Genomic DNA, 26605 nt, shown 5'->3' with positions numbered 1-26605 from the left:
CTAGGGAAGAATACACTTGGTCTGTATATGTTGTAAAAACATCAAATATTAAATGTCAGACAACATTGAGTTATAATTGAGTTGATTCCCATTATTCACTTTTCAAAGAAAATAAAACTGCTTCATTCATGATGCATTCTCTCATATGGCCCTCAAAAGCCTTGCAGAGATGTCGTTGGCATTTGTTTGAAATAAAAACGAAATATAGCCATCTCATGCTGTAGCTGCAGCCTCTCCTGAGCTCTTCAGATGGTGCAAAAGCAGTAATGAAATAGCCCATGGTGTGTGTTTTCCTGCATTATAATCACATTGCTTAAACAGTGTTGCACTTGCATCCACCAAATTGCTATCAGGAAGACAAAATACTTATTTTGCACTTTCCGGAGATTAAAGCTGCTGAGGTTTCTTTTATTTTAAATATAACTGCTGCTGTCCCCATTGCAAAAATAAGCCATCTGTTCTCTTATTGTACTATACGGGAAGAAAACACTAACTTTAAATACAAGATATAGATATTTTTATACCTTTAGCAATGAATAAATAACTATGATGTAATCTGCAATTAAAACAAGTCAGCCCTGAAATGATTCTACAGAAATATTTTCTCATCACTATTTACTTTGTAAGAAAATCTTCCAAGTGGGGCTGTAAATATATCAGAATATGGTTTTACTAAATCATTTAGAAAAGTTTGCCTACTTGAAAAACATGAAGCTTTACTAACAAGCAGAAATTTATCCCAGATTCACAATTGGCCTACATCAGATACCCTCTCAAACTTTTCTGCATTTCATAAACCACTATTCACATTTACTTATAGCACCAATAATTTCTGGGGGGAATGTGTGTTTTTAACTGCCCTATGACCCAAACTATGGTCTGTCATCCTAAGTTATGAAATGTGTCAAAATGTGTTTATGCTTGAGGTACTACTCACCCCATCGTTGCTCTGTCCAGTGTTAGCCAGCATCTCCTGCAGGGCTCGCACTGACAACGACTGCTCCAGTACAAAGTTACAAATACAGAGGTCCGGAGGAACATACTGCAGATAGATAGATGCGGGGAAAGGAGAGTGGGAGGGACATGGTGATGTCGAGGAGACAAAGAGAAAAGAACATTAGCTGGCACCACATGCTGCAGACAAGATTCTATGAGCAAAAACAAAAAAACTAAGCTCTTCATTCCATGAGGCAAAAGAAACCTCAATTGTAATTTTTCCTGAAATAAATCCATTTCTTCCAATATCACTTGTCATCTATCATGACAAAATGAAATGAATGAACACAAATGTGCACCAGAGGCCAAATCATTTATTAAATGAATTGATATAAGACCAAGGGCCAAGGTGTAATTAATAGAACTGTGAAGCAAGAAATGGACTTCATAAATAAATTGATGGGCATGCTGGTGTATTGCCAACAAGGTGTTGAGTATTATGAATTGCTCTGTTAAATACACCAATAAACAAGATTTGCTATACGTAATTAATCATCTCGATGCAATATGTTTCCACAAGGTAATTTTGACTGTGTATTTTTCTTGCAGTTGTTATCAATTCTGCCATATCTAGCTGTATTTTGAGGGAAAAAAATCATTTTACTCTAGTAAAAAGCTTCTCAACGACACTGTATCGTATCTTGTGCTTGTCAAGACATGAAAAATAGGAAGCAACAACATACATTAATTACACTGTCACACAATTATTCAGAGTGCTATCGTGCTTACAACTTGTGATGAAAGTGATAGCAAGTCAAAGTAGTGTTCAGTATGTTACAATTATGTCAGAAATATCGATTCCCTATGTCTACTGTATTCTTCTTTGTACAAAAAATTGTTTAATATATCATCATACTTCCACTTTCTTACTGTTAAAACTAGGCTTTGACAAAGTGACATGACACAGCTCCAACTGTAGTGTTCAAGGACTTTGTAACGGAAATAACTCATAACCTGCTGCAGAGTTATTCACATTCAATATTCTAATTATCATATTTTGTCCACAGTCTGATAGACAGTGTGTAGAGTCTATGAGCAGGAGATGCTCAGCACGACCTTCTAAAGAGCCTTTTTGTTCATGTTCAGTGAGGTGGAACTTCGATATAGGTAAGGTGTTTTATTCAAATACACAACTTAAATAATATCTATGGATACTTGCCACATTATTGTGTACTAGTCCAAGTGCACTGCATGCACTTATACATCATAAAATGTTACTCAGGAACATAAATACAAATAAAACCTAAAGAAAGTGAACTGGTATTGCCTGCATTTTACCAGCAACTGTCATTGAGGCCATTTTTCATTTGGTAACTGCAGACGACCCAGTTTTTATCAAAAGTCTTACCATTCATCCATGTATGACACATGAGAATCGAATTGTCCCCGTGTATCAAGGTGAGTGGAAGGGTTGTTGCTGACAGATGGCCTGGAGCTCTGCAGGTGTTGCCCTTTTATTCAACGACAGCTCCAGGTAGGTGAACTGAAGCATGGCCTCGCGTTCTCAAAATGAATTTAAGGACTTGGACTGGCAGCAAACTTGCCTTACAGCCAACCCGGTGTTCCAGAAAATAGAATTTTGGTTGAGTGATTCCTTTGAAACAGTAAATAGCTAACTGCTTCTTAGGTTTTTATCCGTTGTTTTCTTATTGTCAATTAAAATGCATGTACCAAATTAAGACAAATATCTTGACCATGTATCTTTTTTTAACAAAATGTGTCTTGGGTGGCTGCCCTGACAAGTAATCGAGCAAGTACATGAACCATGAAGCACTGTCATTTGTGTCTGAGCCAAGCCAAAGGGGCTGTATCTGAGATCTGAACCCGACCCACTAATGTGTGCCATGTCTTTTAACTTGAAACCTCCCAAGAGGGAGCTCTGCTTAACTAATTAGCTGTGAGTATGCCATAAAGCTCCTTGGTGACAGAAATATTTCAATCTTTTGGAAGGATTGCAGAAGCAAAGAAATGTAAAACCAGTATCTTGATTTTTGAACTAGTATATATAGATTGCCATGTGTTGGTTTTTGGCTTATTTTTTGCAGGGCTGTGCAGAAAATACTGTACACATTCCACAAAAAGATATAGCATTGGTTTCAATGACAGTCATGAGAAAATACTGTACACATTCCACAAAAAGATATAGCATTGGTTTCAATGACAGTCTTGGATGATACAGTATGAAATACTTTGCTCCTTGTGCCTTTTAGGGAATGTAAATATTGAGCATGATAGAATCGAAATGGAACCGGGCAACAAAATTCTCAAACTGCCAAATTTCATTCCTCACCTTGGCTTCAGAGGTTGGTTCCAGATAACATAAGCGGTTTCCAAGTCCTTCAGCGGCCAGGCAGAACTTGCGATGCTCCTTTTGAATGGTGGCCACACTCTGGAGAACCACCTCATCATCCTGCAGGAAGACAAAAGAGAGTTAAAAATAAAGGAAAATGGTGAATTTAAAGCAAATTGATCTTTGCAGAACCTAGGTGGCCATCTGCTAGATCACTAAAAAACAGAATCAGGACTATGTTTAGGGTCCTGGAGCTAAGCAAAGAGTCAGGTAGCAGCTCTATCAAGCTGCCAAGTGCAAAGCAAGAACTTGACCTCTCCTCATCAGCCAGCTCGACCTCTGCAGCAACACTCAATTCATTTCAACACTTTGATCGGTGCCTTCTTTAATGTCACAACTAGTGGTTCCACACATTTTACACTTGTGCGTAACTCTAGTCTTCCTAATCAACCAGTCAATCACCATGCATGTTAACCGACAGCAACAGGTGTGTGTTTGTGTGTGGGCATGTGCGACACTGATGGATCCAAGGGCCAACCCGAAACCCGAGAACCTCCAATGTAGCGTAAAACTGCCACTGTAACTCCACCGACTGATCCAACGCTGCTGCCGATGTAAGATTTAAAAAAAATGTACAGCACAAACATACAAAAATATGGTGGAGTTGCACATTTAATCCATCTTGATAGTGATTCAAATTCCATACACCATGTAAACAAAGTCCACTTAAAAGTTAGTGTTAAAATATGTCAAATATATTTATGCAAATATTCCTGCAAATACACAAACTCAGCATCTCCGCCTGCTAATCTCATTTAATGAATACACTCAAAAAACAGCATCATTGCTACCACAGGACAAAATCAATAGTGATCCACACGTATCACAGCTCTAGATTTAATAAAAAAATGGAAATAAGCAGGTTTACCCCCAAGTATTATTCAATACCACTGTGTTTAACAGATATAGCATACATTTATATGCTCTCCTAGTAGCAAATTGGAATTTAATTGGAATTCCCCAGCCTTCGTTTGCATGCATATTGCTTGATAGTAGCTATATCACAGAAGCAGTGAGTGTGAAAGTCAGAGCAGTGTTTGAATGGAAGTGAAAGCTCTCTGTTGTCTGTAAATGAATCTGACACAAAAAAAGGAAATTAATACATCCAATGTGTAGATATGTACATCAATCAGATGGATCAGTTAAAGATGTAAAATGTGATTACTTTAATGGGCATTTAAAGTAAACACATGCAGTAATTTGGCAATGATATTCTCCTAATCTTCTAAGCCATGATTTCTGCAGTTGATTTGTATGCAAAACAACTTTAGAAATAAATCAGTCTCCACAATTAACGTGCTACAGTCTAAATCATTCAGTGATTAATGTATATTTACTAGTTCTTAAAGTCCTCAACATATTTGTTTTTTAATTTTTGAGATTAATGAATTGAAATTTCAGTTTTAAGACAGCTATAAATATGCTCGGGTGCAGTTAAAACTAAAAGAAGTAATATAAGTAAATAAAAGATAAATACAGGTTGGTAAGGACAGCTCCAGTACCATTGAATAATAAATACATCAAATGCAATCAATGAGATTATTAATCTTCTACTTTACTGTGGAATTATGTTTTGCTCCATCATGCAAAAATCAAAATCCTGACATAATCACAGCTGATCCAGACAGACGCAAACACAGCATATAGAAACAAGTGTGTCAAAAAATCTGGTATCTTTTTAGGACATTAAAACACATTTTTAGCTGTTGTTGCAACAGTATTTCAAGTCTGAATAATCATTTTTGATACATTTCCATATGAAAGTAAGTTACTGCAGTGATGATTTTGCGGCATTATAGTACCACTGTGTTTGCCACCAGATTATATTTATCGAATTCCACACCCCAAAGTAATAAAATTAAAAAATCATCAGCTATGATACGCTGCTAGGCATGCTGCAGATGCATTTGAGCAGTGGGGATTGTAGAACCAGTTTAGAGCAACACAAAACACTTCCACAACACACCACCGACACTAAAATAACAGGCATTTGTTTAAAAGCAATACCTACCAAAGAGCCCAATCTTCAGCTAAGGTCAAAAGCTTTTTAATCAATAAATCCATCGCCACATTTTCCCACTGGGAACATTGCACCAATTTCTCAGTACCAGACACAAAACTATAAAGGGTGAAAGTTAAGCAAGAAATACACAAGGTGGAATGAGAGTAACACAGTAGAATTTCTCTCTAAATAGGACATAGGTATGAGTTGGCACTGCTCTCATACATTTATTACAGACATAGGGAAACTTTAATTAATGATGAGCCTAAGGGCAAGATCACCGTTGCAGTAATACTGCAGGGTTTGTGAAAAAGAGGCTTATGATTCAGCTATTGAGCTCCCCCAAAACACACCCGAAAACTGAAATTCACACCGCCCACAAGCATGTGTAAATGAGAGGCACGACATCGGAATTGCCCCGCTTTAGTACAAATGACAGAGGAGAACAGTCTGTGGACTCTTTCCATTTCAGTGAGTTTCAAATCAAATTCAAACTTGTAAATCCACATTTGATCCAGTTCACTGTACTGTTATAATAACCCAGGGATAACGTAATAGGTAAGAACGTATACATCTGTGATCTAAAGAATTGCATCCTATTTAAGAATACATAACATTATTCTATATCAACCATGAAAATGTTCCATATTTTTGTCAGTAACAGGTAGGAAATTTGAATGGATGAAGAAACCCTTGTATTATAATCGAGTTGTTTAAGTTATACACTGACTGACCTGCAAACTCCCTCAACCTAAACCCTATAGAAAACATTGTGGGTATTTTAAATAGAAGGATGAGACAGCAAAACTAACCCATGATTACAACTTTGCCTGACAAGTTGCGAAGGTCATTTACTGTTCCCCGGTGCACAAAGCATGGTCCTAAAGGCATTCAATAATGAGTTTGATGCAGAAGAACCTTAGATCCTTAACAAGCCCATTAAACACTTTCATTACTCAGCTCAGTGGGACCTACAAGCTACAAGAAACAACTCCATTTTATTCCTTTTCACTTAATGCAGGGCATGATAGATGTCCCAATTCATAAGCCCATGTACAAGATAGTCTGACACCCATTTGCAGCTGCAGATATCATCAGTAAATGTGACTTGACTGCATTTCATTAACATATTTTGACGTGTCTCAGCGATTGCATGTTTCTCTTACCTCTGAGGTTTGATAACAAGACTGAAGGGGAGGAATCTGCCCGACATCCTCCCCCTTTGCCTATTCCTCTCAAATTGCTGTTGTCATCAGATGACTCGGATGCCAATGTGACAGTAGAAGCTGATTGACAGGGGTCAGCACATCACTGGCGTCGCAACTGTTAGGAGCTGTTAAGAGTCGTTCTCCTGGCACCGAGTTAGCAAGCAAAACTTCAGCGTTATCACACATACACATGTATATTCACTTATAGGTTTTATGGAGTGAGAACACATTCACACACTTGTACATGTCTTGTAGCTGTCATTAATTATGGCAGTACTAGGAAGGTACAGTATGTACATATTGCACATGGAGAAAGATTTATACAGCAGGATAGATTAGTGTTACTGCCAACTTTTATCCGCTTCTGGCATCAGAGGTCGCATTTGGTGACAACTAATATTAAGAGACCTGTGGCTTTCTCCCTGTATGAGATGATGGCGGATAAGAACACAATTATTAAGGTTCTTACACAGAAAAGGGACAAAGTGCCAGAATTGCCAAATGCTTAGCCAGAAACTCATAAAAACAACAAAATGCTAAGAAAACGTCTTCTGGGCCACCATCACAACCGGGCATGAGGGAAATTGATTTAACTTTTTACTAAATTCTGCACTTTTTGAAGAAACCAATGTGTTAAATTATAACAGTTGAATGTGTATGTTTATACCTTGAAGTTCAGCTATGTTGCTTGTCTGCAACATTTTTGCTATAATTATTAAGATCCTTTACATTTAGCGTGCTGTATATGCACATATATAATAAATAAAAGTATAAATGCATGTAAATTCTAATTTGTAGGTAAATAGCCCAATTCAACAAAACAATACCACCGAAAATGACATAAACTTAAAATGCATGAGATGCACTGTATTTATTTTGGTTTTGTTTTCTATTTATTTTGGTTTTGTCTCTTATTGCAGTGTATTTTCAAACGTTTCCCCTTAATATGTCGATTTGTTTCTGTTATGACAATATTCTTAACAGAAAATCGTTCAACAGAATGCACTTCAGAAGCATCTTGTTGTTCATGCAAAAACATAAAAAAGAAAAGAAACAATCTCAAGACTGCATGTGGCAATTCTTGAGGGGAGAATCCCAACATATCATTTACAAACATAACTCGTGAAGATGCCAATCCACCGTGAGCAATCTGCGTCAAACATCCAAAATAGTCTCCACTTGCGTGCGCAAAATGTGCGCAACTTGTTTCAACTCAGGAGCCAATGAACAATACACACCATGAGTCAAAGATAGTGTTAGCACTTTGTCTATATATACATATATGAATAACGATGAAGTAAATATGGTTTAAATTAGATGTTAGACGTTATTTTATGTAATTCAACCGTCCAAAGATGGGGAAATTAACTTGCGCTTGTTTGCACCTGCACACCAAAACCTCATCGGCATGCCTCACGTGGAATCCAAACAATCGGAAAAATCGACGTTAAATCTACCCATAAAACTTCCAAAAACATTCAATTCTTGTGCACTACAGCAAACCACCGCAGCAAAAGCAAGAACTATTCCCACAGAAATGAGCGATTTCGCCTGAGGATGAGATGGATGCTTTTCTATTTTCTACAAAGATCGAAGAATTGTTCATACTTACAGTTCGTAGGAACTGGATCTCATCCTCTCCTTCTCCACCCTCGATCATGGCTATGAAGGAGCTACAGTGGAAGCCACCACCGACTGCCGGCGAGAAAGGCGACGCTGCGCTCCTCAAGACGTTATTAGCATGGAGCTGGTCCAAAGCCATATAGGGAAGACCTTCCGGTAAACCCACTCTCCCTCCCGCGAAGATCCCGCCCTCCTCCTCCTCATCCTCCTCCGAAGCAGCATCAGCAGTGCGGACCAGCAGCTGGGCAAAGAAAGACTCATCAATAACCATAAATGCTATCATTCTATTGTGTATTGTCAATATCTGCACTTAAACTAATTACAAACAAATATGCATATGCCTGTTGATTAGCTAGAGCCTTGCATAGCCCCATTTTTTTACCCTGATTATCTTGCATTGTCACAGTAGTGGAATAAAAAGTTCTATGTATGGTATGCATGACATAGGACATTTCAATTATCACTCCCATATACTATTGAAACATTGGTGTTAGAATTTAATTCATTCATTTTCTCAAGCGCTTAATACTCACAAGGGTCATGGGGGGTGCTGGAGCCTATCCCAGTTTACATATGGCGGAGGACTCCCTGGTATTGGTGGCCAGCCAATCGCAGGATTTGAGGGGATAAACAACCATTTACACTCACATTTGGGCAATTTAGATCGTCCAATCAGCCTACTATGCACGTTCTTGGAATGTGGGAGCAAACCGGGATACCTGGGGAAAAAAAACACGTATGAGAAGATGCAAACTCAACACACGTGTGCACCGACCTGGATTTGAACCCTTTACCCCAGATTGTGTGGCCGATACATTCCGCACTCAAGCCACCAATTAAAATTTCAAATCAAATGTAGTTGGGATGTATACATCTCCAATATCTTGACGATATAATATAATGTTTTTGTAGTAATATTGTTGGATTATAAATCGTCTTATCAAAAGAACGATCTAATTTTTATTCAATGATGTCGGCTGCTTCTTCCTTCTTAGTTGCTTAGCAACCAACAACAAATAAAGGAAGCTTGAATAAGAACACATCTTATCTGCCTCCCAAAACAAGTGCAGTGTGAAATACCCTTTATTAAAAGCATCCCTGAAAATTATCTTTCTGCTGGAATAATTGTTGTAAATTATTTTTACAAATATGTAGCACCGTGCTGCCTATCTTATTACAGAAGATTGTTATATTTTGGTAGAATTCAGATGGAAAATCATTGACACCCCTTCACTCACAAAATGGCACACCGAATTACACAGAAAAGAAGATCATGATTGAGATGCAGTGCAGAACTGAGAGTGCTCCATTTCAAGTTGCAGATAGATGGAGTACTTGCTGAAAATTGAACGGCTGTATGACATGCTAATGGAGATAAAGAATGCATTCTCCATTCTTGCACTTGTTAAAGGTTAACTGATTCACTGTTAATGTGATAAATGTTCCACCCCTAGCCCGACCTGCTAAAATGGATTGGACGTCAATTTGAAACAATGGTAGCAAATGATTTAATAACCATTCAACTTTATTCTTTGGTCATGTGATGTTTTCCTAATCAATGCTTTATGAGATCATAAACATTCAGTGGAACAACATGCTTGACTATTAAATTCTTTTTCCCTGTATATTATTTGTTTGGACCTCTATGGTCTGACAGGTAGCTCCAATAATAGTAATTTTTTTTTATTTGGAAAGCTGGGACTGTAAAATACCTATTAGAAATGTTGTCATTTTTTTTGAATTATTATATAAGTCCTTGAAATGACCAGATTACCTGCTCATGTTATCCTTGGTGATTCCAGTGACAGTAACAGCTGTTGATTTTCTTTTAACTTGTCTAATCCATCAGAGACAGATTGGGCAGTGGGTCAAATTAGGCTGGTGCACGCACTCAGCAGACTGATGACCTAAATAGTGGAAATGATCATTTTAATGGGTTACTAGAAGGCTAGCTCAAATATAAACATTTGCATATATTTATTATTCCAGGGATAGGTCTTTTTAAGAAATTTTAGAAATACTTGCTTGGTTTGTAACTTTTCAGACAGAGTTTAAATTGAGCAGATTAGATAGATTTGTGCTCATCTTTACTCACCATGCCGTCTGTTTGTTTATGGGTCCCTCAGTACCTGACAATCTGTAAAGGATTAGGAGTAGCCATTTCCATATGCCGAACCAATGGGAACCGTCCAAATGCCACCTGGCAGCAGTGAGTCAGAAAAGAAACAAATCTTGTCAATGGACAGTTAATCGTAACTCAGAAGGGAACCAGGTCGCAGTCTAAAATACAGGTATGCCTATACATGTATTTATGTGTTTAGAATACTTATTTTTTAAGGTTTGACTGAAGCATTTTATTGTACTCTTTAGGGGCAAAATTATATTGTAGCCTAAATAGCTTGTAACTGGGGGAACTTCTTTAAAGATGTCTTAATATCATAGTCCTTCATTTTGTGGATGTACTCCTCACCCAAATCCTTGAAAATGTCTAAATGCATCTTGAAAATAAGTGAGAGATATTCATAGTGTCTTTTTGTGTGTGATAGGTGTCATACTGGAGTACTATTAAAATAAACTCAACAAATATGAATTCAAGGAACTATCATTCCCTTCAGCAAGATTAGAAATGTCCGCCCATCACTCAGCAGGGGTCCAGCTTCCCCTTCGAATGAACTTCAATACAACCACCTTGAACTCACAATAGAAACAGCCAAACTCAGTTATGCAGAAAAATTCAGGCTCACTGACTCTTTGGAATTAGTGTGGCTGTAAGCTGTTTTTTGACTTTTCCAACATGGGGAACCAACAAGGCATAAAGATCAAGACAAATGCAAATAGTTTAGCAAAATCTGATGGGATTCCAAGGAAAAGAGCAGGTGTTTCTTTGTGTGATCCTAAGGAAACTCTAAAGTCTCAAGAACAGACTGCAAATTTGAAGAGGAAACCTACACTTTGGATGATAAGCGATCCGACAAAGGAGGACGTGCATGGAGAAGAGAGGCATTTCATTTACATGGATTCCACTTTGGGGCAAGAAATGACATTTTTCGATTGTGAAAATGATTCTGGTCAAATGGACTTAAAGAATTCAAGAAAGACAAAGCTTTCTGCTCAGGAATATTTATATGCTGACAGAAAGTGTTCTTTCTCATGCGGTGAGGAAGATATTGCTGAGTCCACGTCAGATTCAGACTATTCTGAATATGACAACATTTGTTCCCTTTTTGATTTGGAACCAAATAGTGAAGACATTCAAAGAAGTATATTAAACTCAAAGCTCAGTTCCCAAAAAAACGAGCCAGTTGGAAAATACTCTCAGTCAACCACTGCAGCAAATGTAATGAGAAAGATTGAAGAAGTAGAAGGCATCATCAGTCGGGTGAGTCGTACAAGTTCGGATTGGCTGAAAGGAAATGACCCAAAATACGATTTAAAACCTGAACATATAGATGATCACTTCCAAGATAAAGACTGTGAATACAACAAGTGTCGTGTGATTGATGAGTTCCGTCTTTTGAGCGAGGAGCTTAGCAAGAGTCTCCAACGAGCCTTGAGGATGGAAAGCGAACAAAAGGATAGTTTTTCGGAATCATTAAGGGAGTCTATAGGAATTCCATCAAATAATAAGCAAATTTCAACACTGTGTAACCAGCCCATCTCAAGTTTTTTATCAAGAAGTGCAGGAATCCCCAATAGACCTTCAACATCTCCCATCACATCTCCATTATTAGCATCTAGATGTAATCATCTCAAAGAGGACATCTGTGACCAAGACATGTGGGGAAACTCAGAAAACAACAGCTGGACTGAAAAGGAGATATTGGATTGGACCAATCACAGATGGCGAGAGGATACACAGATGCACAGATGCTTCAGTGAATATGAAGAAGATCAAGATAACTCAGGTAACAACACATATTTTGTGTGACTCAGGGGATCTCGAAGGGGTCCTGACCCAAAAAGGTTGGAAAAAAATCCTTGTGTGTGATCAGGCCTTGTCAAAAACACTTTTTTAAAGGGTTGTTTTGTTTTTACATAGACTCTCTCATTTGTGGTATAGAAAACAAGGTCAGGCCACTGTCACTTACAATTATCTTACCTGCAAAATGAATATTTGAAGACGTCCCTAAAATGAATAGCATCCGGTTCCATATTGGCAATAAATGATTTATTTTAGGATGCTATTTAAAAAGCAGAAAGTATTGTATGATACTGACAGCTTAATAATGGCTTTTGGATGTTCCTTCCCAAACTGCATGAGCTTTAAGATTATTTTCAGATGCTACAAGATGATAAAAATGAAACTTAGTATGTTGTCGGGGTCCACAAATGTAAATGAAACATACTCTAATGTTTTATCTAACATCAATAAGTCTGACTTGTGCCATCTGATATAATTTGTAATCCTCTTTATCAGTCGTGTGTTGTCAAAGATGCAAAGCTTTGCAATTTCTGACAGTGAATTCATGATTTTTAAAGGGCTACTGTCATGGCCTCATGGGGGCAATACAGTATCACTTAAGGCACAGTATTTTAAACCTACCTCAAACCTATTTTATATATTATACTACATATTAACAGGTTTCCAGTCTTACTGTCTTGAGCAAAGTAGTTCACATTGAGATGCACCGACTACACATACCTTATAACTGAACATTTATATTAACTATACTAGAAAACCCATAACAATTCTGTGGTCAAAATAACTGTATACTGCTTTGAGTTACTTTTTTAAATTACACACCCATGAAAAAAACGTGGACCTATGTTTTAATTACTCTGTTCATCACAGAAAATTACATTTTAATCTCACACAGAGACAACCCAAAGAAATTCTGTCAATATGATTCATTTTGTCTTCTCTATCTGAAGCGTTGCAGAAACAGGAGGAAGCCTGGCATCAGGAAATTGAGGAGTCCCTGACATTCTGCAGGTGGTTCTCTCACCCCTCTCGACCCAAGCTCATTGACTTCCTGCGCATCACCGCACCTGAAGATGATTTCAGCAGGACGCCCACCCCCATGTTCCCAGAGCTTAGGGTGAGTAGTATAATGAGCTTGACCTGTCAATGGTAATTACAAATCATCCTTCACTCAGTAGGGGAAATTATCATGTGATCTGGTTCAGAGTGAATGATCAGAAGGTCACACGCATTTAAAAGAACATTCAAGCAACATAAGATTTCAGGCAAGGTGAAATGGAAAAAAATGTTTCTGTAATCTGCTGAAACCAATTTTTAATGACTATGATTTCATTGGTTGTATTAATGATACAGTGCTGAACCTATGCCTTATAAATAATGCATTTAAATAATATTACTGCATCACGCAAAAGCTTTTAAATGAAATTCCTTGTTAAAAGTGAATCGCCTTAACAGTAACCAACACTCATTACTGCTGTTCTCTTATTATGCCATTGCCTTAAATCCCTTTACATGCAGAAAACAGCCTTAAATGGGAACAAAGAATGTTTGTGTTTCATGGGGTTATATAACAGGGAAGTATAATGCAGCCACATTGCATTTAAGACAAACTAGGAATTATATTGTTTTTTTTTAGGGTTAAGAGATTATTTTTAACTGGACTTTTGTATACCAGCGTATGTAAGAAGATGATTTTCATTACATTTTGGAAAAAGTAATATTTTTACTACCTTGAGGTACTTTTTACAGCTTGAGCAGGAAAACATAGTAAGCGCAAGTATTGTAATACCAATTAAATGAGAATACAAATTCATTATGAAATAATTCCTTCATTTTCCAAACGCATTTTCAATAGTTTGTTGCTGCTGTTATGAGATTATCTGCATTCATGCCTCAAATATGAAAATACCAATCCAGGAAGCTACAGTGTTCAACTTGACTTGCCCTAACATAAAACAAATATTACAATATTATAATATAAAATTATATTATAACAATGAGGATATATCTCTGAGCTCCTGTCATAGAGATCACAATCAGAGATGATTACAAGTCTATGCAAGAAAAACATTGATAATGGCATCTGCCGCTCACCTGCTGGCTATAACGTCAAATGTATGCAAACAAGGGTGGGACCTGAAAAGTGACAATGACAGGCTGTGAGGAAGACATGTTGTGTGATGGCTTAAATCCATTTAAGTATACTCCTTTTTGTGATATAAGGAAATATTTTTATATGTAAGACTGGTGATGATAATGTCAAAATGTTTGAGGACCACCGACATGTATCGGATTCTGTGTAAGAAGATTAACCTCAACATTGCATAAAGTGGAGGAGTTTTGCGCCCCTGAAAGGTCTAGATTATCTTATTCTCGCAGCACAACGCATGCGTGGGAGCAGTGAAACCTCCTGGCCATTCAGCCGAAGCAATTGTTCAAACAAGTGATCCAGGGCAGTCCTGTTTCGGCTCCTGGAGCTTTAGGTGTGGTCTCCCTCCACCTGATTCCACGTAGCTAATTCTACTTTGGGTTTGACAAGTGTACCAGGTTGCCATTTTCCATGAAGATGGCCATTGGCAGGTGAGGCAGGCCTGCTTTGATGACAGGACTCAACTGGAGTTGTTGATGGAGTACAGCAAACCAATGGGAACCACATGGAAGACTATCAACCGGTCACATTTAAGGACAAAGGAAATAGAGTGAATTGGTTTGTCTTGCTGTTATTGGCAATGTTTTGTGAAGAACATTTGTTACTTTAGGATTAAGACAATGAATGCATTGCTTCAACATGGGCGTTCATTGAATGGATTTCAAGAAATTGGCTGCCTTTCATTAAGAATTGAGTATGAAAATGGCTTTTTTCAGATGACAACATTTTAGTTGCAAGCCTCTGGAAGGAAGGACAAATTTTGGCTTTTTTTGTGTTGACTTGCTCTTCTGGACTATGTTATTAATTAATTATTAAAAATGGAACTGCAGTCACCCATCCTGACATTTTTCAGGGCCATTCCAGATGAACACAATGTCTTCGTGAGACAGCAGAACGCTGATCTGAGAAAAAATCTGAAGCAAATGACGGATATGACTTTTAAAGCAACTCCACGGGCGGATAGTAATAATTCTTTATCGTGCGTTGTACTTTTTGCCGGAAGAGAGGAAACGTTGAACGACGATCTGGAGAATGAGACGGGAAATAACTCAACAGAGGAGAAAATAGTTCCATCGTGCACTGCAGAGGAAGGTGATGATACAATAAACTTTGAACAAGTAACTGCTGCAAGGACTGAAAATATCTTCTCTACGGTTGGACAACAGTTTGAAATAAATCAATCTGGCCTGGACAAAATCTTAGAGGATAAAAATCAGACTAAGACAACGACTCATGCACATTGTTTGCGAAAAACAAAATGCACAAATCCAGACTGTGACTGCAATCCACAGATGCAAGATTTTAAAGCAGGATTTAACCAGGACAGCAGGATAAACCATTTAGATGCAGAAACCAAGGAATCTAATGAGGAATACAACACCTATGATTATTTGGAATGTGACGATTTAACAATCAAAAAAGTCCCCCAAACTAAACGGGTCTTGATTACTGTGACTCGGACTGAAAAAACTAATTTTGAGGAAAATATGGAGGTAAACAATCCATCCCCAGACGGTCGACATGCTGTCACATCATCTGCAAACAATGTTCCTTCATCCGGATCCACTATCTCCGGAAGGACTTTATCCTCTGTATCCCCAATGGACAAGCAGCTACCCACCATCTTTACTGGTCTGCAGGTGCTCAAAAAGACCACAGTCCGACCAGGGCATGACACAGTGGCTCAAATTCAACCAATTACGGAAGAAATGAAGACAACAACCCAGGGAAGCTTCCTGGATCAGATATCCCTGTTACTGAACCCGAATAAAAGAAATGAGGATGGGGAAGATAGGTTGGAACTTCTTCCAAAAGAAGTGACAGAAACTGAAAAGACTGAAATATGTCAAGAACTACAAACAAAACACCTTAAATCTGAGGAGGACACCTCAGAGTCACTTCAGTCCACAAAAGCGCCTGTTTCCAGTGCAGAAGCAGCCTTTCATGCATTCAAAGCCTTTTTTACACCTAAGCCTTTAAAAAGGGAACCAGCTGAGAATGTGGACCCAGAAGCAACCAGGAAGAAGACATGGACAGAAAAAGATTCACTGAGGGCTTTCTTTGAGAGAAATTCCAACAAGACTGCAGACAGCAAAGTATCAAAAACATCCTTATTACAAATATTTGTTATATTATCTATATACAATGACCCTTGTTGATATTACACAAGAGTGTAGTACACTAGCAAAAACTACCACAAAATAAAGCAAAATATACCAATTTGTACCAATGTAATAATTAAATGAATACTGACACATGTATAGAGTGTGTTATTCATATTCATAATGAATGAGAGTCTTTATTAATTAAAAACAATGTTTTATTTTTAAATGTATGTTGTTTATACTCGTCCTTCAGACCAAAGAGACAATGAGGGGGAAAAGGCAGTGGCTATAATCTATGTTTGTTTGATCTATTATGGTGTTAAACATCTTGTTCTTTATTTTTTGTGCTGGGCCATTAAGTCTGAGACATCCAGTCCAGTAGAAGAAGAATGGACTCCTGGACGTCTGCAAGCAGTCTGGCCTCCACAAAAAGAAGAAAAAGTTGGGCTGAAGTACACTGAAGCAGGTATCTGGCAGTCAAATTATTATTAGTTAAAATCCAGTATTTTTAGAATCTATACACTTATCAACCATTCATTCAATTCATAATATTTCATTTTCTATATGAAATGCATTTTGTACTGGACTACATATAATAAAATATTATTTAATTCCATTTTAGCTCAGTCAGAAACAGTCATTTTTACTTGATAGTGTTTGATTTTCCATTAATACTAACAGTATTAATTCTCTCCTTTATTCTACCTCATTGAATGCTTGACCACAAATTTTATTGTAAAACAACCTCATATAATTCCAATCCCAAAGCACACTCACACTGTTTGCCATCATAGATAATACTAGGAATCATATATAGCACTTCCCTTATTGTAAACACACTCAACCAAGCATTAGTCCACAGCAAATAAACTTGGAACACATGGAAGTCAGGATATCCTAATAACAATAGTTGTTTGATTATTAAAACACTCCTATATATGCCATATAAATAACATTTATTATTTATACCTCTACTCATCCAGGTTGGGTTTTATGCCTTGTTCTAGTGCCTCCAAGTGGTCTAAAATTCTCAGTACAACTGCTGTGTAAATACTGTAAAAATTATTAGAACAAAGAGAGCCTTAGGTCATTCACCAAGGTCTCATCTTGTTGTAATTGTATAGGTTTTTTTTTCAAGTAAACCCATTTTGTGTCAATCTCAAATCAATTTTCTAATTTAGAGCATCAGGCTGCACTTCTGCAGCTGAAACGAGAATGCAAAGAAGAAGTAGAGAAGTTACAGGTCAGTGTTGAGATTGAAATGTTATCTGGGTGAATTCCTATAATTTTCTAAAATTGTCTGAAATCTTTCCCTTTTATTTTTAGAAGAAAATGAAACCACTGTGTCACAACTAAAGCTCACTCTGGCTGAACTGCAGTCTAAGCTCTCCAAACTTGGCAATCTTAAACGCGGCGAGCTCCGAGACGCAGCAGTGTCCACACAGGATGACAAATTTCCACACAAAGCATTCCGCAACGTCTGCATCCAGACTGACAGAGAGACCTTCATCAAGAATGATGATGACAGGCACAGGAAAGACTGTAGCCCCACTCTGCAACAGAAAGTTACTCCTAAAAAACTAGACTTGGCTTCCATCAGTATCAACCTGGCAGGTCGTCGAGAGGAAGGCCCAACGTATCAATCTGAGGGGGTCCAAACCACGACCAATACTGTCAATGCCCCTCCTCCTCCTCCATCATCATCACCAATACTGAGCCACAAACAACAAATCAAAGCCCCACCACCACCTCCACCTCTGCCCTGTCCATCACAAATAATGACCGACAAACAAACATTTAAAACCCCTCCGCCCCCTCCACCGGCTCCATTTATGTCAGCCGTCAGTCCCCCACCGCCTCCACCTCCGCCATTTACGTCACATTTAACATCAACTTTATTAGCAGATCCTAGAAAACCTGTGGTGGAGCCTTCCTGTCCCATGAAGCCTCTGTACTGGACAAGAATTCAGATTGAAGACAACAAGTAGGTTGAAAAATGTCTATCATAACAGCAATGTATAATAAAAAAAAAGAATGTGACCCATTCCATTGGAACTAGACAAAGGAAATCCTAAATATACTAAAAAGTAAAAAAAATAGCCCATTGGGTTCCATATTCATTTCGTCAACTTCATGTGTAATCTTAAATAAGAAAAGCTAGTAACCAAAAACACACAAACACAACTTTATGATATAGAAAAATATTGTTTTTCTCTTTTTTCAGAAACAACACAGTGTGGAATATTTTGAAAGAACCAAATATCATGAATACAGTCGAATTTGAGGATCTATTTGCCAAAAACACCACTCGACTCAAAAGAAAACCACTGGTGGAGAATTATAAGAAAACTAAAACTAAAAAGGTAACAGCCAAAATATTTAGAATGTTCTTATATTAATTATGAATCATATTCATATGTATTTTGCATGTTAGATCATTAAGCTGTTGGACAGTAAGCGCTCTCAGGCTGTGGGCATCCTTATGTCAAGCCTCCACCTGGAGATAAAGGACATCCGACAAGGTCAGCTTGTGTTATTTTGATCTGAAATCCATTTAAATATGGATCTAAGTCAGAGTTTTTGAACTATAACACCCCAGAAGTGCTCATCTTTGTTAGTTTTAATTCCTCCAGCTATTCTGACTGTGGATAACTCAGTGGTGGACCTTGAAACTATTGAGGCTCTGTATGAAAATGTATGTATTCCACAGAATTACATATGAGCGTTTATATATTAAAATTACATTAAAATGTACACCTCAATATCCCAGAGAGGTCAGCCAGAAGAACTGGAGAAGATCAAGACACATCACGAAAAATCCAAAGAAGAAGAAGAATTAAAACTCCTGGACAAACCTGAACAGTCAGTATAAACAAGCCATAATTCCTAAAGGCAACTGTTACGGTCATTGTTTTCAATTTGGGATTTTTATGTGATCCAGGTTCCTGTATGAGCTCTCACAGATATCAGAATTTGCAGAGCGAGCTTGCTGCATCATTTTCAAGGCAGCATTCAATGATGGGATGGCGTCCATTCAACACAAACTTCACATTATGTCGTCTGTGTGTGAGGTAGGAATAAACATGGTGAAATACAAGGAATACCCATAGTATTGAGAATAATAGTGTGAATGGTATGCGAATCCATGTGAAACTATTGCGTCCATTTGATCACATTTTACCATAGCAAACATCAGTTTTCATAGAAAATGTTCTCATGTGTTTTTTCTTTTTTTTGTTGTTGTTAAGGCTCTGTTGGAACAAAATGGTGTGAAGGATGTGTTAGGACTGATCTTGGCTTTGGGCAATCACATGAATGGAGGCAACCGGGTCAGAGGCCAAGCTGATGGTTTCAATCTCGAGATTCTTCCAAAGCTCAAAGATGTCAAGAGCAGGGTAATGAACCTGTGTAGTTCAAGTTAATTCATGTGCAAATTGAACATATAAGCTGTTAGTGATGTGAAGAAACCACCAAAAACCAGGACTGACTCCATTTTTATCCTTAGGACAATCGCATTAGCCTGGTGGACTACATGGTATCATATTACCTTCACAATGTTGACAAGGTACGAGAAATGATCGCCCTCAAAGCAATGTTTTTTTTCATAAACACATGCCCAAGTGTTATTGTCCTGACTTTAAATCTCATATTTATTTATATGTCAGAATGCCGGAACAGATAAGAGTACTTTCCCCCTGCCTGAACCTCAGGATGTCTTCTTGGCAGCACAACTTAATTTTGAAGACCTCAATGCAGAACTCCAAAAGCTTGGAAAAGATCTCACCGGTATTTAATGTCACATGATATTTGATATTTCCTAAAGTATAAACAGCAATTGCTGGTCATTTTGGTATACATTCATTTTGAAAACCTCTCCAAAATCCTCTCCAAAATCCCAAAACCATGCAACAAGTAGGAGTCTTTTGCTACTGATACTGGCTTGGCGCCTTTTAGATCCAGCTTCTAATCCTTAGAGCCATCAGATTTCCCGTCCTTTGAGGGTCTGTCCTGTCGCCAGCAGAGGTAGACTGTAGTTTCCCACTTATGTACTTTCTAGACCGCTTATCTGGACAATCTCTGCACGGGGCCTTCACACAGGCCTGTAACCATCATGGCTGTATCAGGCAGGGCTCCAGTGTGGCCCAGAGATGTACCCCACAGATTGCTTTATTTAGCTCTCAACACAGCTTGGTGGTATCACTCCATCAACCAAAAACGTCACATCTAGATCATCCATCGTGACCTCTCATTGTATTTCCTCTTTGAACTGCTTTTGTTGTTGCTCTTCACTCTCTAAGTTTGTTTCAAACTTGCTCTATAAGGATTTAAGACAGAGTTGTTTCTGTTATCCTTGTTGAGTTTTCCAAATCAACATTAGACTTTCACTTCATAACATGAAGTGGGATGTAAACACAGAGAATTTGACTCAAAAAACAGCTTAATTCCTATTACTAATCATTTAAAGCTGAATTTGCAAGAAATGGGATGTTGACTAAAATAATTAGTAACTATAACTAATAAGATTGGCAGTCTATCACAGAAAACCTGCACAAGAATATGAAAAAACAAGCAAAATTGACAAAATTAGGATATTAAATCAAAACCTAAGAACTACATAGAAGCCTACTATCCAATAAACCTAGTTTCTTTCTTTAGCAACAGTTTTGGCATCCTAACTAAAGTAGCACTTTGAATACAATACATAACTCATTATAAAATGTGTATTCAAAAGCAAACAACAAATCACACAATCTGTGATATTGTTTGTAATTCCTAAAATTGACCAAGTTTGATTTGTAAACAATGAAAACATTTATTCGCCAGCAATTCTACTTCAGAGGCATAAAAATAATAAACACTCATAAATATAGTGTCCAGGATAAATTGTTTGTCAAGAATTTGCAGATACGAGCACATTTTGAACATAACTAGGTCAATTTGACACAAACAGTCTCCAGAGGGATTCATTTGAGTCAGATTTTCCCTTACTTGTCATTTTAAGCCAAAAATAATTGAAAAGATTCTATGACAAAACAGGAAGATACATATGGGAAACAACTGTCAGTACAATTAATTGCAAACAACCACAATCATATACATTGCTAGAAGAAAACCCTCTCACACAACACACATCATCTCCTGTGTCCATGTTTATCAGATCTTGCAGACTGTTTTGCCCAATTAGTACGCAAACAGTGCATAGAATTTGTCTTCACCTACCTATGTCAGCCATTTATATTGAAAATCAAAACAACATGGAATTTCCCAAGATGCAATGTGTCCATTCACCTCTGTCAATAATGCAAGACAGTCAATCTTCACCACTAAATTAGTACTAATTATAAAATTAGTATTATTTCAAATGTACCCATACATCTTGGTTCAGTAAAAGGTTTAAGTGTTATGAGGCAACAAATACCTCATCAAGCATCAAACAAAACATAATTTTGACCACTGAAGTCTTTTTTTACTCAAGGGATTTCAACCCTCAGTGGAAAGTAAACAAACTCTTAAGACACAAAAGGCAGAAAAAGGAACAAAAGCCTCACCATATAATGTAAGACCAAGATACTGGCTTCAACAGTTTACACAAATTTAGATTGAAAACAGTATTCTTTTGTAATCTTATCTGGATGATGTCGATCAAGCGTCAGGGTGCAGGGTTGCAGCCTCTATTATGACTGGCTCATGCAGACTGGCTCCTCTGATCCACTGATTGGACGCAGGGACAGAAAAACTAGAGTTAGCAGTCGCCATCTCAATGTGAATCAAAAGCCAAATTTAAAACGGTAGTTTTGGTGATAAGCTGGCTATGACCAGGTACACATCATTTCCTCTTCATGTGTTGAAATTTCTGATGCTTAAACCAATAATTCAACCCCAAAAAAAGCTAAATAACATCAATTATGACAATGTGGTCACATAGTCTTGTGCAAAATTATAGTTCCAGTCCCTTCGTCTCATGTGATGTCTTTTCTGGTTATCATAGGATGTGAAAAAAATGTGCAGAAAGTCTGCTTGAATTCACCTGAGGAACATCTACAGCCTTTTAAAGACCGAATGGAGGCGTTTCTAATCACTGGTAAATTGTCAGTTTTTATAGGCACTTGTGGGCAAAGGTGTTAATAGTGATTCTCATATTTTCCCGACTATAAGTAGTAGTTTTTTCATAGTTTTAGTCTTTTATTTACTTCACTCTGACCACAAACAGCTTGTTAAACTGTGTTTTCTAATAACATAACTCGTATTTAAATACTGTTCTCTTATTATGTTCTTTTAACATCACAAACATTTAGTTTTGCCCACTGCTAATTAAACTGAAAATGTTTTAAAATGCTTTTCTGTTGTGATAATAATGATCTTGATCATGTGTTTATCTCTATAGCGCGCAAAGAACATATTGGAGCATCCTCTCAATTCATAACAGCACAAAAAAGGTTTGACAAACAATCTTTTCCCTTTAAAAATAAATCAGATTGTCACATTTATTCATCTTTGTTTTCTCAGTTTCCAAGACTTGTGTGTATACTTTGGATTGAAGCCAAAAGCCGGAGAGAAGGAGGTGACGTCAAGTCATTTCTTCATGCTGTGGTTTGAGTTTTGTGCAGACTTTAACACCAGGTGGAAGAGGGAGAATCGGAACTTTACTAAAGAAAAGTATGCTACCTCGTTTTATAGTTGGAAAAGACTTGATGTGCACGCAATATTTCTCTGGGAATCTTGACATTTTATTATTTTTATAGGTTAAAAGAGGCCCAGCTGTCAGTAAAGAGGATCACAGCCGAGAAGAAAGTGGAGACCAGAAAGATAAATTCTAATAGTCTCGTAAGTGGGGTACATAACATACAATATGAATGGGTTCTTTTCACTGAAAGTGTTTATTTCTTTTATTTTTGCAAATAGAAAGAACGTCTGCGCCAGAAAGAAGCTAACAAGACTCAAATTATTGGAAATAAACACATCTTTGAAGACTGACAACTCTAAGGTCTTCAACTGAAAGTTTAGATAGAAAAAAAATACCAATGTATTCTTCATCTGTCATTTTTCTACTACTTATTCTAATTCAGGGTCATGGGTGGTCTTGAACCAGTTCTTTTCTTTGTTTTTGTTATTACAAGAACTATTAGTCTTTGCAAATATTTATGTATGAATAAATAAATAAATAACTGGTTACAATTGTGTGATATTTTATTTCCAAGTGTGTCAAAATTGTAAACATCTGAAAATGAAGTACTTCCCAGGTTATTGTATTCAAAATATTTTTGTGTGACATCAACTCTAAATAATAGGAAATTAAGTTTAAAGGATACACATAACTATCTGGCATTTTACTTAATGTTACTCCCAATTGTGCTTATGCTAATATAAACTATACTACAAGATTTGGTCATAATAAATATATACATATAAACAGTATGCATATATACATTGTATTTAAATTGTAGTTATCTAAAACCCTTTTTGTATATTTAATTACATAAACAAACAATTTAAATTCATCCAAATGTTTTCTCACTTTGCCAGTAATGTAAAAATCATCCAATTAGATTCTTAATGTCAAAATTTGAGTTTGTTCCACAGTTAGACCCCATCAGATTGAGTCCATCTACTTAAAATTGATAATAAAATATAGTTGTTCTTTCCTAGCAATTACATCATCTCTAATCCATTCTTATTGTAGTGCACCTGCACTGCTTTACGCGCTGAACCCGTTTTTTCCTAGTACGGGGTGTCTGTCTAGGACAGAACAATGTGTAAATGACTGTGCTGAAAGTTTTAGGTTTACAAGCCGAACAGGACTGGAATACGTTTCCATCCTGGTAAATGTGCCGCGGGATATGGAAAGAGTTACACTGGCCGTAGCAGAAGTGATTGATGATGGTTCGACTCAGGCATCCTTCTTCGTGGATAGTCTGCTTGAGTGGTTGGGTTTTACACCAATCCAACCGCAGGTATCGACGCTCCGTGACGTGCAATGCCTCCTGACTGGACTCCAGAACTTCCTCAGTTGTAGGTCCCGCCATCATTCCGCGGGTAATGAATCCACTGATTGGAGGTGGCTGGCACCGCTGCGGTTCATCGTGGTTGGATTTGTTGGGTTGTGGGAAAGCATTTTGCAAGGTGTGTGAACTTCTTGATGTTCTGAGCAGAAACAGAACAGTGGAGAAGGTCAATAATGATGGGCTTCTCATCATGGATGCTGAAAGGTAAACAGAAAAAGATGCATTGCTATTACACACAAGGTCAAATGCATACATTGTAGTCATTTAATGGTAAATTACCTGTTGCTTATCTTGAGAATATGCGTCGTTGTACTGTGGATGTTGTGAGCAATGTGAGGTCGGGTGCTTTTTGAATGTTTTTCATCTCTCTTGCACTGTTTATAAGCACGCCCTCAAGAATGATCAAATCTGCCCCTTCCACCATCCCATGTGGAAAAAATAAAACAACTCCCACTTTTGTGAATGCAGATGTTTTATTTATTTTTTGTTAAACTAAACAATTGATTGCTGGACTTATTTCATAATGTAACAGAAGCAAATATTTTATTTATATTACATGCTATAAATAGGCTCAATGTCTTCCACAAAAGATGATTAGTGATGTATGACATATCATTTAAAGACAGAGTGGAGGAATCAAATATCAGACACTATTTTAATCTTTTTATCCACTAACAATTAAAATGAATTACCTTTCACTTACCTTTAAAGGAACATTTTAAGAATAATAATCAATTATCCTCCTTTTATCAATCATGGAAACAAAAAATGTGTTGAATTTAACAGGATTAACATGGGTATTTGGGTCATGTGACCTGTTTCAGTAAAAATGAGTCCCACAGACCCAAATACAATAAAACAGGGGGGAAAGCATTATTAATGTTCTATTTTTTAACAGTTTAGTTTGTTGCTTTAGTGGTTGCAGAGATAGTTGATGCCTCTTCCTCATAGAAATCGGGGACTGATTTCTTTGCGACAACATTTTCCAGCTTCTGGCCCATTAGGTAGGGGTTGACACTCTACAGAAGAAAAAAACATTTAAAATGAATAAAGAAAATACAAAAAAAATATTATATAAATACATATAAATCATAACAAAATTCAATTTGTGTTAGATGTTACAAAGAGTCCAACAGAGTTCATGTAATAGTAAAAAAATAACAAAAAGCCATAAGCCGAAATATAAATTTACCCTTTTTCTTCTCTTTGGTCCTCCCTTCAGCTTTTGGTACAAACGCTCCTTGTTCTAAAAGGAGATTGTAAAAATGAATGAATTCTTCTAACAAAAACAAAATATCCATCAATATCATCCAATGTGTGTTCATATATAGTACATTATGATTAAAAGCAAGTTTTTGAGGCAATATTATGGAGTAAATAAAGTGGTACTAACCCATTTCATTAGAGCAGGGTACTCATTCCCAGAACCATAAAGATGTCTGTGCTTTTGGAACTCCCGGCTGAAGTCGGCAGTGTCAGGAGCATTTTCCAAACAACCATTTTCTGCTATATATGTGATGAGTAAGACAAAATATATCATCATCAAGTGTCCTTTGCTCTCACCTAAAGAATTATGTTAGTATAACTACCCAAGTCTGTAAAAAAATAAAGGCAATCTTACCAGTCTTTCCTAGAGGACAAGGGTTTGGAGGATCTGGATAGCTGTGATCATCACTGAAATCTTTAGGAAGGTTATCACCTGCCAACTCTGCCACAATGTTGGGAATGTTTCCATAGGGACCAAGATGCTGAAGCCCTTCATGGGCACCACCTAGTGGTTGAAAAAACACAGTGTGGTTAATAATATGCAATACTACTCTCCAATAATATACAGTTTCCCAACATTTGCACCAGGTATATTAAAAAAAAAAAAATCTCAAATGAGTTAAATGTCGTTACTTTTTTAGTCACATTAATAAACTGAAGACTCAACTGGTTATACTCAAGCATAAAAAAATAATTACCCTGGATACTTTGAGGCCCAACGATATTTGTGGCCTGGTGAGCGGGATACTCCACTCTAGGCCGAGCGATACCCAGCTGCTCCATGACGCCGTGCAAGAGACGCTGGATGTCGGCCTCGGACACTTGGTCGCCCCCGGGGGTACTGCGGGACAGAGTACATCCTACTTGGACACACAAGAGGAGCCCAAGTATCATCGTCCGCATCCCCAACATCATCTCCATCACCTGCAGGAAAGCAAAATATACCATGACTACAAGATGATGCCAAAGGCATGGTAAAAA

At 37.3% G+C, this 26605-nt stretch overlaps 4 protein-coding genes across 7 annotated transcripts in view; 1 reads left to right on the top strand and 3 right to left on the bottom strand.

The window, feature by feature from the left end:
• Nucleotides 1-8321, bottom strand: part of ryr3 (ryanodine receptor 3) — a 57779-nt gene extending 49458 nt beyond the window's left edge. For all 4 annotated transcript variants that reach the window (XM_077710657.1, XM_077710653.1, XM_077710654.1 and 1 more), the window contains exons 1-3: nt 8169-8321; nt 3287-3406; nt 938-1042 (exon numbers count right to left, since the gene is read on the bottom strand). In XM_077710657.1, coding sequence (XP_077566783.1) covers nt 938-1042; nt 3287-3406; nt 8169-8318 — 375 coding nt within the window. In that variant the 5' untranslated portion in view covers nt 8319-8321. The remainder of the gene's footprint in view (nt 1-937; nt 1043-3286; nt 3407-8168) is intronic.
• Nucleotides 8322-14555: 6234 nt separating this feature from the next.
• Nucleotides 14556-23525, top strand: fmn1 (formin 1). Its single transcript, XM_077710659.1, has 17 exons — nt 14556-16346; nt 16716-16821; nt 17537-17626; nt 17676-18339; nt 18580-18718; nt 18790-18877; nt 18989-19050; nt 19126-19217; nt 19297-19426; nt 19604-19750; nt 19861-19920; nt 20021-20141; nt 22345-22437; nt 22741-22792; nt 22863-23012; nt 23099-23180; nt 23259-23525. Exons 1-17 carry the CDS (start codon nt 15069-15071, stop codon nt 23328-23330), a joined length of 3426 nt encoding a protein of 1141 aa, XP_077566785.1. The 5' UTR covers nt 14556-15068; the 3' UTR covers nt 23331-23525.
• Nucleotides 23076-24701, bottom strand: grem1a (gremlin 1a, DAN family BMP antagonist). The gene is made up of 2 exons (XM_077710658.1): nt 24638-24701; nt 23076-24555 (listed from the first exon to the last, which is right to left on the bottom strand). Exon 2 carries the CDS (start codon nt 24548-24550, stop codon nt 24017-24019), a length of 534 nt encoding a protein of 177 aa, XP_077566784.1. The 5' UTR covers nt 24551-24555; nt 24638-24701; the 3' UTR covers nt 23076-24016.
• Nucleotides 24702-24812: 111 nt separating this feature from the next.
• Nucleotides 24813-26549, bottom strand: scg5 (secretogranin V). Its single transcript, XM_077710746.1, has 5 exons — nt 26323-26549; nt 25980-26129; nt 25752-25864; nt 25551-25604; nt 24813-25377 (listed from the first exon to the last, which is right to left on the bottom strand). The coding sequence occupies exons 1-5, from the start codon at nt 26543-26545 to the stop codon at nt 25258-25260; spliced, it is 660 nt and encodes a 219-aa protein (XP_077566872.1). The 5' UTR covers nt 26546-26549; the 3' UTR covers nt 24813-25257.
• Between the last annotated feature and the right edge of the window lie 56 nt (nt 26550-26605).

The sequence above is a fragment of the Stigmatopora nigra genome, chromosome 2 (genome assembly GCF_051989575.1).
Source record: "Stigmatopora nigra isolate UIUO_SnigA chromosome 2, RoL_Snig_1.1, whole genome shotgun sequence".
NCBI classification, from domain to species: Eukaryota; Metazoa; Chordata; class Actinopteri; order Syngnathiformes; family Syngnathidae; genus Stigmatopora; species Stigmatopora nigra.
The sequence above is the reverse complement of the archived record's forward strand: the minus strand, read 5'-3'. Positions and strand labels throughout refer to the sequence as shown.